Source organism: Malaclemys terrapin, chromosome 10 (genome assembly GCF_027887155.1).
Source record: "Malaclemys terrapin pileata isolate rMalTer1 chromosome 10, rMalTer1.hap1, whole genome shotgun sequence".
In the NCBI taxonomy this organism is placed as follows: Eukaryota; Metazoa; Chordata; order Testudines; family Emydidae; genus Malaclemys; species Malaclemys terrapin.
In genome coordinates, this window is record NC_071514.1 from 56,389,982 (window position 1) to 56,401,997 (window position 12,016).

Below are 12,016 nucleotides of genomic sequence, written 5' to 3' on the forward strand. Positions count from 1 at the left end.
TCATGATTTTTTAAAAGTTTTTTAAAGTTTGGATTTAATCAAACAAATCATTTTAGAGTTATGGGACTTAGAAAAATGGCTTCTTTTTCAGTTTGGAAAAGCCCTTGAATTAACTCATAGTTTACATGTGGCTTCAAACAGGTCCTGTGCTCTAGACCTTGCTGAGAACTCAGGCACAGAACCACCTTAACAAAGCATTCTTAAATATAAAATATTTATTCATGGTCAAGATCATTAATATTGGAACTTCATCCAGTCCTCTGACAGCAGTTGTAACTTTTGTCTAAAACCTTGTGTTCGTTCTCAAAAATAATCTCTTTTGTGTGCCAATTTATAAAAGACTTGTAAAGTTATTGAGGACCCACATCTCAGGCCTCACAAAAGTTATAATCTCTCCCACCCTACCCATTGGAGCCACATGGAAGTTGTAATGTCTGTCGGATGTAGCTGCTGCAGTTTATAACGTCCATATGTAACAATAGAAAGAGACATGCTATGTTGTGCTGTTGGATGTTGAACTCTTGGTTATGAGCCCAACCATCAGAGCCTATAACTTTTTCAGGCCACAACTGTTGGGGTAATGAGGGTTATATGCTATACTGGCAGAATTTGTAAATCTGCCAAGGATTGTATTTCATCAGCCTTTTGGTTAGGAGAGTGCATAGAAATTGCTGCCATAGTCAGCATTAGTTTTTTCTGACTGTGTTGGACAGAGTTAAATCCTAATTTCTGGCATTGTGGAGGAGTAATGTGATGTTTCTGGATCCTGTAACTTCACAAGTGTGTGCTGCCCAGGAAGGTTACAAGTAGGGCTGTCGATTAATCACAGTTAACTCACGCAATTAGCTCAAAAACATTAATGGCAATTAAAAATTTTTATTGCAATTAATCACAGTTTTTATCACACTGTTAAGCAATATAATACCAATTGAAATTTATTAAATATTTTGGATGTTTTTCTACATTTTCAAATATATTGATTTCAGTTACAACACAGAATACAAAGTGTACAGTGCTCACTTTATATTATTTTTTATTACAAATATTTGCATTGTAAAAATGATAAACAAAAGAAATAGTATTTTTAATTCACTTCATACAAATACTGTAGTGCAATCTTTGTCGTGAAAGTGCAACTTACAAATGTAGATTTTTTTTGTTACATGACTGCACTCAAAAACAAAACAATGTAAAACTTAGAGCCTACAACTCTACTCAGTCCTACTTCTTGTTCACCCAATCGCTCAGACAAACAAGTTTGTTCACATTTATGGGACATAATGCTACCCGATTCTTATTTACAACGTTACCTGAAAGTGAGAACAGGCATTTGCATGGCACTTTTGTAGCTGGCATTGCAAGGCATTCACATGACAGATATGCTAAACATTCATATGCCCCTTCATGCTTTGGTCATCATTCCAGAGGACATGCTTCCATGCTGATGATGCTCGTTAAAAAAATGTGTTCATTAAATTTGTGACTGAACTCCTTGGGGGAAAACTGTATGTCTTCAGCTCTGTTTTACCTGCATTCTGCTATATATTTCATGTTATAAAAGTCTCGGATGATGACCCAGCACATGTTCGTTTTAAGAACACTTTCACTACAGATTTGACAAAATGCAAAGAAGGTACCAATGTGAGATTTCTAAAGATAGCTACAGCAGTCGACCCAAAGTTTAAGAATCTGAAGTGCCTTCCAAAATCTGAGAGGGACTAGGTATGGAGCATGCTTTCAGAAGTCTTAAAAGAGCAACACATTGATGTGGAAACTACAGAACCCAAACCACCAAAAAAGAAAATCAACCTTCTGCTGGTGACATCTGACTCACATGATGGAAATGAACATGTGTTGGTCCACACTGCTTTGGATTGTTATCGAGCAGAACCTGTCAGGAGCATGAATGCATGTCCTCTGGAATGGTGGTTGAAACATGAAGGGACATATGAATCTTTAGCACATCTGGCATGTAAATATCTTGCGACCCCAGCTACAACAGTGCCATGTGAACGCTTGTTCTCACTTTCAGGTGATGTTGTAAACAAGAAGTGGGCAGCATTATCTCCTGCAAATGTAAACAAACTTGTTTGAGTGATTGGCTGAACAAGAAGTAGGACTGAGTGGACTTGTAGGCCCTAAAGTTATCCATTGTTTTATTTTTGAATGCAGTTTTTTGTACATAATTCTACATTTGTAAATTCAACTTTCATGATAAAGAGATTTCACTACAGTAGTTGTATTAGGTGAATTGGAAAATACTATTTCTTTTGTTTTTATAAATTGCAAATACTTGTAATCGAAAATAAATATAAAGTGAGCGCTGTACACTTTGTGTTCTGTGTTGTAACTGAAATCAATATATTTGAAAATGTAGAAAACATCCAAAAATATTTAAATAAATGGTATTCTGTTAATCTTTAACAGTGCGATTAATCGCGATTAATTTTTTTAATCACTTGAAAGCCCTAGTTACAAGTAGAGCTGGTTGAGAAATTGACAAATTTCGCAGAAGATTTCAGAATTGATTTTTCAAATTTATTATCCAAAATTCTAATCAGTATGTTTATTGTTTTCCATTTTCTAAACAAGCAATATTGGGGAAAAAATTTGGTCAGCTTAGTCACTCGGTAGGATTAAAAAAAAAAATTAAATTATTGACTCAATTCCTTATTTTGGAAATAGTCAGCAATAAATGAAAAAATCTATGAAATTTTCTGTGAAAAATGTCTGTGGATGTGAAGGAGATCACTCGTTTCTGGAGTTCCTCCTTGTTGCTAAGCACGGTGTAGTGTCACGCCCTCCATCTGGCACACCCAGGTGCCCATTGCTTTGTCTCTGCAGTGGTCTCTTTTCCTGAAACTCGGCCCTCTGGCCAGGTCACAATTGAATCCACCTCTGGCGAGGTACCAGAAAAGTCTAAGTCCAAGACCATATATCAGATCTTCAGCTCTGACACTGGGCCTTGTGTCCTCACTCCCTTTTCTCAGGGCTCTCTGTCATCCACGTCCCTTTCTCAGGGGCTTCATGCCACCTTCCCTGGTGGCTGGTAGGGATCCTGGCCCCTCCCACTATATCAGATTCCAGCCCAGGGATCCTGTAACCAGCAGCCAAGCGCTGCTCTGCAGAACTCCTTCCTGCTGCCCCCTTGGGCTTCCAGTTGGGTTACCTTAGCCCCAAAGTGAGGTAGGTACATTTTCAAAAATGGGGCCCCAATCTTGCAAACACACATGTGCTTTACTTTACTTTCTCAGCTAGTCCCACTGAAGTCATGTTCTGGTGGGGAAAAAGGGGGAAGGGGTATTTTAAAAAAAACAAAACCAAAAGGAAGCGAGAGGAAACACCCTCCCCCAAACTAAAATGAAATGAAAAATGCAATTTGAAACTAAACAAAATGAAAAATTTCAGTTTATTTCAAAAATTTCCATTGAAATATTGAACAATATAATTGAAGATGACATTTTTCTACAAAAAAAATTATGTTCAACAAAACAACAATTTTTGGAGAAAACAATTTTCAGCTTAAAAATTTTGACCAGCTCTAAACAACAGTAGTGATGACCAGAAGGGAGTTTTTGTGTTCTGCTGCTTAGGAATGGAGGAATTTCAGAGACCTAACTAAGGTGGGTGAATGTAGATTACGTTCAATGCTGATATGTGCTGCTAAGTAGTGCACATTGGAGGGGAAAATGTGAACTATTTACACATCTTGCAGGGTTCTAAGTTAGCTGTATTAAATCACAAAAAGGACCAGGGCATCACAGAGGACAGCTCAATAAAGACCTCTGCTCAGCTGTGGTCCAGAAAGCAAACAAGATGTTAAGATACAGGATGGAAAATGCTAAGGTAAACATTGTTATGCATTGTGTAAATCAGCCCATCTCGACAGTGTATGCAGCACTGGTCACTCCATCTCAAAAAGGATATTGAACAGTTAGAGGAGTCTCAGAGAAGGAATTTACTTTAGGAATTATTTTGGGGAAGTTCTCTGACCTGTGTTAAATAGAAGGTCATACTACATGATCACAGTGGTTCCATCTGGCCTTGGAATCTATGAAAGGAAGCCAAAGAATGATCAAGGACCTAGAAAAAACTCTCATTCACACAACAGATAATTAGACTGTGGAATTTCACTCCCACATGATGTTGGTGAGGCCAAGAATTTAAGAAGAGTCAAAGAGGATTGGACACTCCTGGATAGTCTTGTTATCCATATTTGTTATAGTTAATGATGATAAACATTTTGGAAGGACTGTAAAACCTCATGTTCAGGGCTCACGGTGTGACCTTCATGGAGTACAAATTATCCCACACCTTCCTCTGAAGCATCTTGTGCTGTCAGCTGTCAGAGACAGGATACTGGGCTTGATGAAGCCCTGGTCTGATCCATTCTGGCAGTTCCTATGTTTCTTTGTGTTTGTTGAGGGGAGAAAAGGGCCCCAAGAATGAGGCACAGACCTTCGCTTCTATCCTGAGAGTGTATGCTGAGATCTCCCCAGTTTCTCACAGTAACTGAGATCCTGTCTTCGACTGCAGATTGTAGACCCTTTAGCACGAGGCCGAGCATTCCGTATGGCTGATGATAATGATGGATACAGCATCCCTCACACACCAATCACTCCAGGTGCCACATCACTGTGCTCCTTCACCAGCTCTCGGTCTGGGTTCAATCGCTTACCACGACGGCGGAAACGGGAATCAGTGGCTAAAATGAGCTTCCGAGCAGCAGCAGCCCTGGTGAAGGTATTTTTTGAGTGAGGGGGATTCCTGTGGGGAGGGGTGGAGGTCTCTGGTGCAGGCACCCTCTGGGATTCCTGAGGTGGGAGGAGTTATAAAATGGGACTCCACAATGTCATTTTGGGAAGTCACTGTTCTGACTAGAAGTACACTTTGCACTGTGTCTCCTGCCCATGTCTAGAAGGAAGTGGAGTAGACCAGATTACCTGTAAGTTTTATAAAGACCTGCCAAGAGTTTGTCAGTCTGAGTGCTTCAGGGCTGGCAACAACCAGGCTCAAATGTTCTTTACGGAATTTGGTTAGCAGTAGGTAAGCTCTAGGCTCTGATTGGATGAGAAGTTTGGAAAAGCTAGGCTCTGAATGGGTGATGGTCCGTTGTAAGAAGCACATTAGAGCATTCGTATACTGCAGAAGGCACCATTTAGCTCAGTTGAAAGGGATGGTGCTGCCATCTTGGAAATACTGGTATGTGGAATTCACAAGTCTCACTAGAAGGGTGTCAGGTGCCTGGTGGATCTGCTGCACTTAGTTTGGTGACTCCCTGACACAGCTAAGCCCCTGAAGAAGCAGGGTCTTCAGAACTCTTAAGTGTTTGTGGGGTCAAATTTCTCTGTGACTGAATGCTATTCCCTTCTCTTCCAGGGCCGGTCTGTGAAGGACAGTACCCTGAGGAGGGCTCAGCGGCGCAGCTTCACCCCAGCTAGTTTCTTGGAGGAGGACACAGTGGATTTCCCGGATGAGTTGGACACCTCGTTTTTTGCTCGGGTAAGGGGAGCAGTGCTGGCTTTGTCCTGGTAGCCAAAGGCTGTAAGAACGCTATCACCCAGCAGTATGCGTGGGCTCAAGGGAGAGGTGCCGTTCCTGCAAGAGCTTCCTTTTGAGTTACTTTGCTCTAATAAGTCACCGGAATGTCTTTGACAGGACTTATGTTTCTTTGCCCAGGAAGGAGTCCTCCATGAGGAGCTCTCTACATACCCCGATGAAGTGTTTGAATCTCCATCTGAAGCTGCGATCAAGGACTCTGAGGTGAAGCCCCAGGATCAGGCCGATCTAACAGGAGGTGCCTTAGACAAAAGTGAACTTGAAAGAAGCCACCTGATGTTGTGAGTATCTTTCTGACAGTTGGCAGAATCTAATCCATGGTCCCAAATGTGGGAAGGGAAGGACATTTCACACTACAGGTTTGAAAGGCCTTAGCCACCATTACTCATGGTGAAGACAAGCCCAGAGGAGCTAGTGTCTCTGATGCTGCTAGTACTCCTCGGAATGGATCTGATATAGAGGCCTGACTTGTGTAATGATTGATACCTCAACTCAGCTGACTAAGTTGAGCTCAGTGCAGGTCCAGAACAGCAGAGCACACAGATTCTTGCCTAGTGCTAAATACCATCCCTCTTGTTGAAGGCCTTGAATGGAAAGGCTGAGAGGCTGCTTAGGCCATTGCCCCAGTATTCCTATCTGTTTGGGAGGAGAATCCCCAGGGCTGCTGTGCAATCTGTGTGACATCCCCTCTGTTTATCCCATACCTAAAATCTTGTTTACCTAAGAAACAGCCTCCGACTTCAGAGAGCAGTTGACAATTGGTGCATATGAGGAGCTAACTCTGCTAACTTACCTCCAGTCAGCACAACAGCATGATGAAGTTGTGCCCCTGCACATCTTGTTTATGATGCCATATCATTCTTAAGGGGAAACAAAGACCAGTTTAAATGGGTTATATGAGTGCCGAGAGCACAGAATATGGCAAAAATGTAGTGTGTGAATGTCAGTCCTCTAAGGTATTGAAATGAAGACTGGTAGATAGAATGGGTACCCCTAGCCATATTCACTATGAAGTGTCCTGCTCAAATGCCGTGGAGTGATATTACACTAATTTGAAACCAAGCAAGTGGAAGACCTGATGCTTGGAGACCATGATGCATGGGTGGAACCTTGTGTCTTCAGTTTCCTCTTAAACATAAGAATGGCCATACTGGGTCAGACCAATTGTCCATGTAGCTAATATCCTGTCTTCCAACAGTGGCTGGTGCCAGATGCTTCAATTTATTGAGTGATCTATCCCTGTCATCCAGTCCCAGCTTCTGGCAATCAGAGGTTTAGGGACACCCAGAGCATGGGTCCCTGACTGTCTTGGCTAGTAGCCATTGAAGGACCTGTCCTCCAGGAACTTATCTAATTCCTTTTTGAACACAGTTACACTTTTCAACATCTCCTGGCAATGAGTTCTACGTGTTGACTGTGCGTTGTGTAAAGAAATATTTCCTTCTGTTTGTTTTAAACTTGCTGCCTATTAATTTCATTGGGTGACCCCTGCTTCTTGTCTTATGTAAAGGGGAAAATAACACTTTCTTATTCATTTTCTCCACACCATTCATGATTTTATAGACCTCTATCATATCCCCTCTTTGTCATCTCTTTTCTAACTGAACAGTTGCAGTCTTTTTAATCTCTCCTCATATGGAAGCTGTTCCATACCCATAATCATTTTTGTTGCTCTTCTCTGTATCTTTTCGAATTCTAATATATCGTTTTTGAGATGGGGCAACTAGAACTGCACACGGTATTCAAGGTATGGGTGTAACTTGGATTTCTATAATGGCATTATGATATTTTCTGTTTTATTGTCTATCCCTTTCCTAATGGTTCCTAACATTCTGGTTAACTTTTTTGACTGCCGCTGCACATTGACTAGACGTTTTTAGAGTACTATCCACAATGACTTAAAGATCTGTCTTGAGTGGTAAAGGCTAATTTAGACCCCGTCATTTTGTATATATAGTTGGGATTATGTTTTCCAATTTGCATTTATCAGCTTGAATTTCATCTGCTGTTTTGTTGACCTGTCACCTAGTTTTGCGAGATCCCTTTGCAACTCTTCCCAGTCTGCTTTGAATTTAACTATTTTTAGTTTTGTACCATCTGCAAACTTTGCCATGTCTCTGTTTACCCCTTTTCCCAAATCATTTATGAATATGTTGAACAGCACTGGTCTCAGTACAGATCACTGGAGGACCCTGATATTCACCTCTCTCCACTATGAATACTAACCATTTATTCCTACCCTTTGTTTCCTATCTTTTAACCAGTTACTGACCATGAGAGGACCTTCCCTCTTATCCCATGACTGCTTACTTTGATTAAAAGCCTTCGGTGAGGGACCTTGTCAAAGGTTTTCTGAAAGTCCAAGTACACTGTATCCACTGGATCACCATTGTCCACGTGTTTGTTGACACCCTCAAAGAATTTTAATAGATGGGTGAGGCATGATTTCCCTTTACAAAAGCTGTGCTGACTCTTCCCCAATGTATCATATTCATCTGTGTGTCTGATAATTCTGTTCTTTACTATAGTTTCAACTTATTTGCCTGGTACTAAAATTAGACTTACTGGCCTGTAATTGACAGGATCACCTCTGGAGCATTTTTTAAAAATTGGCATTACGTTAGCTATCCACCAGTCATCTGGTACAGAAGTTGATTTAAGCGCTAGGCTACATACCACCATTAGTAGTTCTGCAATTTCATATTTGAGTTCCTTCAGAAGTCTTGGGTGAATATCCCTGGTCCTGGTGACTTATTACCATTTAATTTATCAATTTGTTCCAAAACCTTCTCTATTGATACCTCAGTCTGGGACAATTTCTCAGATTTATAAACTAAAAAGAATGTTCGTGTGGGAATCTCCCTCGCATCATTTGCAGTGAAGATCAATGTAGAGATTTCATTTAGCTTCTCTGCAACAGCTTTATCTTCTTTGAGTGCTCCTTAAGCACTTCCGTCAACCAGCGGCCCCCCTGATTATGTGGCAAGCTTCCTGCTTCTGATGTACTTACAAAAACGAACAGCAATTTTTTAATTTTTTGCTAGTTGGTTCAAATTTTTTTTGGCCTACCTAATTATACTTTTACACTTGACTTGCCAGAATTTATGCTCCTTTCTGTTTTCCTCAGTATTATTTGATTTCCAGTTTTTAAAAGATGCCTTTTTGTCTCTAACCGCTTCTTTTACTCTGTTCAGGCACGGTTGCATTTTTTGGGTCCTCTTCCCTTTTTATTTATTTTTTTAATTTGGGGGTATACATATAGTTTGAACCTCTATTATGGTGTTTTTAAAAAGTTTCCATGCAGCTTGTGGGTGTTTCACTCTAGTGACTGTTCCTTTTAGTAATATGTTCCTCACCCTAGCAAGGAATCAAACTATGTCATTTCCTTTTGTTTCCTGATAAGTCAGAGCCTCCCTGAGTAACTGGCACCTCACACTGGCAGAGGGCAGCCTTGTTCTTGGCTCTAGCAGTTCACCAGGGTGTGAATGCACAGCAGACATGGGGAAGGACCTTGTCGTGGTTCTGCTGCTCACAATCCATCTCATTGTGCTAACGCTTTCCCGCGTCATGTTCTTGAGAATGTTACCAGCTATGACACAGATGCTGGAAGTAATACTGGGAGTTAGGCACGTTTCCAATGAGAATGAGACCCAATTTTGGGGCAAAATCTGATTCCCAGTGTTTCCATTTTTATATCGTTTTAATGGTTTTATTTATCAAAGCAAAAATGATTTCATTCAAACTCTAGGGAACTGTATCAAATTATTGAAGGTGCCAGTTCAGGGAGTCGGGTATGCACCTGGTCATAAACCAAATCAGAGATTTCATAGCAGGTAATTTTGAGGGCAGTGCCTCTCTAAAGACACATAGAAACACCTCAAACTCCCAAGAGGAAGAGGTGTTCAAGGCTAGGCCACAGGTCAAATCTGAATCCATATTGCTTATCGAGGAGAATGACTTTCCAAGTGACACGTAACAGTCTTCTTCTCAGAATGTCTTGGGAGAGTTTGTATCTAATCATTCATACACTGAGCATCCCCAAAGGTTACAAAGATTGTTTTATTAAATTTCTTTTGAGCATTTAAAACGTCATCTGTTATGCTCTGCCACACAGAAACTAACCTACAAACACAGAGGAAGGTTTGGGGGTGTTATTTGTGCACTTACTATTTTTCTGTGGATTCTTTCTTTCCCTAATACACACTCCAAAGAGTTGAGCACTCACAATATTCACTATCCACCACACCACAATTAAGTGATGTGGTGGGCAGTGGATCCCCATTGGACACAGTCTGATACTACTGGCAGCTGCAACAGTCACTCAAAAGATACCAGAGAACATAATGCCACCCTAAGCCCATGCTCTGTTGTGCTGAATTTCCAGGAACCAGTTACGAGATTTCCTAGGTCTAGACAGTATTTGGTCTTGCCATGAGGGCAGGGGACTGGACTGGATGACCTCTTGAGGTCCCTTCTAGTCCTAGAATCTATGGCTGTGCTCTGTTTCTTCTTCGAGTGCTGGCCCCTATGTGTCATCCACTGTGGATATGCATGCGCTGCAAACGCGTCTGAGACCAGAGAGTTATTGCGAGCAGTGTCCATTGGCCTACGCTTCTGCCTTTGCCATCCTCATGCTCCACTCCAAGGCCATAAGAGGCTGTGCGCATCAGCTGCCTCTAAAGTACCTTCTTATTGCCTCCTAGCCTGACTCAGCTTAAAAATTTTGACCAGCTCTAAACAACAGTAGTGATGACCAGAAGGGAGTTTTTGTGTTCTGCTGCTTAGGAATGGAGGAATTTCAGAGACCTAACTAAGGTGGGTGAGTTTTGATCCCTCCCCAAGACTCTTCCGCTGACACATCCTTCAGAATGGTGGTTTACAGGCAGCCATACCACCTGCATTCTCACGACCTCCTCCTCTCTGAGTGCTACTTGCCAGTCACCCACAGTGGAAGCCACAAAGGGACCAGTGCTTGAAGAAGAAAGGGAATTTATTTTGTGGCAGCAGGAGTTCTTCGAGATGTGTGGCCCTTATAGGTATTCCACTACCCACCCTCCACCTCAGATCATGTCTGCATTCACAGGAGAGAAGGAATTGGAGAGGCATCTGTCCACACCACCCCTTATATCCTCAATGCAGAGCACAATGGTGGCAAGGGCATAGGCACTGACCAACGGACACTGTTTGCAAGAATTCTCCAATCTGAGGTGCTTGGTGCACAGGTGGTGTTACATTCTGGGGTGCAGTGCAGATCAGTGAGGGGCCTGCCTGGAACGCCCTGCTGCTGTGGCTTACAGCCTGGACATCAGCAGACGAACACGCAGGTCTGTATGCTGCGCATCCCTGGAGTAGCAACTCTGACTCCAACAGTCTGCCTACAGCACAACAGCCCTACCGTGGCTTCCACCAACCTGGGTTGCTATTTGCAAGGTGATCCCAATGCACTCCCAATCCCGAATTTTCCCAGAACCGTGTGTCCTGAAGTGACATATCATATCATAGAATATCAGGGTTGGAAGGGACCTCAGGAGGTCATCTAGTCCAACCCCTGCTCAAAGCAGGATCAATCCCCAGATTTTTACCCCAGTTCCCTAAATGGCCCCCCTCAAGGATTGAACTCACAGCCCTGGGTTTAGCAGGCCAATGCTCAAACCACTGACCTATCCCTCCCCCTGTCCAGCCCTCTCCTGAGAAATAATAAGGTTTGTTTGCTTCTTTAAAGAGACAAAAGCACCTTACAGCTTATTAACTTAACTGGGAGAGATACACCCTTCCCTTCAAACACAGCACTGAGTTAGTTTTTAAGGAAAAAAAATAACCAAAAACAGATTTATTAACAGTAGGACGAAGGTTATGTGATGCCAAGTAAAAGAAATTACAAGCAAATACAAGTGAAAATATGCATCTAAAGTTTAAAACTTAATCTAGCAAGGTACAGGCTTTGTTAAAGATGGCTTCTCTCACCAGTCATTCTTCTTTCCAGCCATGGTTGACTTTCCCTCAGTCAGGGCCTTCCACAAAAGCAAAAGAGGCTGGCTTCTTTTGTCTTCCTAGGTGAAAGGTCTTGGCCTAAGCAGGTTTCTCACCTATATTCAGTTTCCAGTGGCTTCAACCCCTCCTTGGTTGAAGGGCCCATCCTTTTCAGCTTGCAGAGCTCTGGCCCTTTGTGTCTGTCTGGTGATGGATGCCAAAGATGACCTCTGTCCTTGCTTATATCTTCCAAAGTTCAATGACTTTATTTAGAAAGGCAACATAAGATACTACAAGAACCTAAGAATGGCCATACTGGATCAGACCAATGGTTCATCTAGCCCAGTATCCTGTCTTCAGACAGTGGCCAGTGCCAGATGCTTCAAAGGGAATGAACAGAACAGAGCAATTCTAGAGAAATCCATCACCTGTTGTCTACTCCCATCTTCTGGCAGTCGAAGACTCAGGGACACTCAGAACAAGGGGT

General features: G+C 42.1%; 1 protein-coding gene across 3 annotated transcripts in view; it reads left to right on the forward strand.

Annotated features, from left to right (window-relative positions):
• RHBDF1 (rhomboid 5 homolog 1) overlaps positions 1-12,016 on the forward strand; it is a 103,674-nt gene that overhangs the window by 65,127 nt on the left and 26,531 nt on the right. For all 3 annotated transcript variants that reach the window (XM_054042724.1, XM_054042722.1, XM_054042723.1), the window contains 3 exons: positions 4,537-4,743; positions 5,380-5,502; positions 5,680-5,840. In XM_054042724.1, coding sequence (XP_053898699.1) covers positions 4,537-4,743; positions 5,380-5,502; positions 5,680-5,840 — 491 coding nt within the window. The remainder of the gene's footprint in view (positions 1-4,536; positions 4,744-5,379; positions 5,503-5,679; positions 5,841-12,016) is intronic.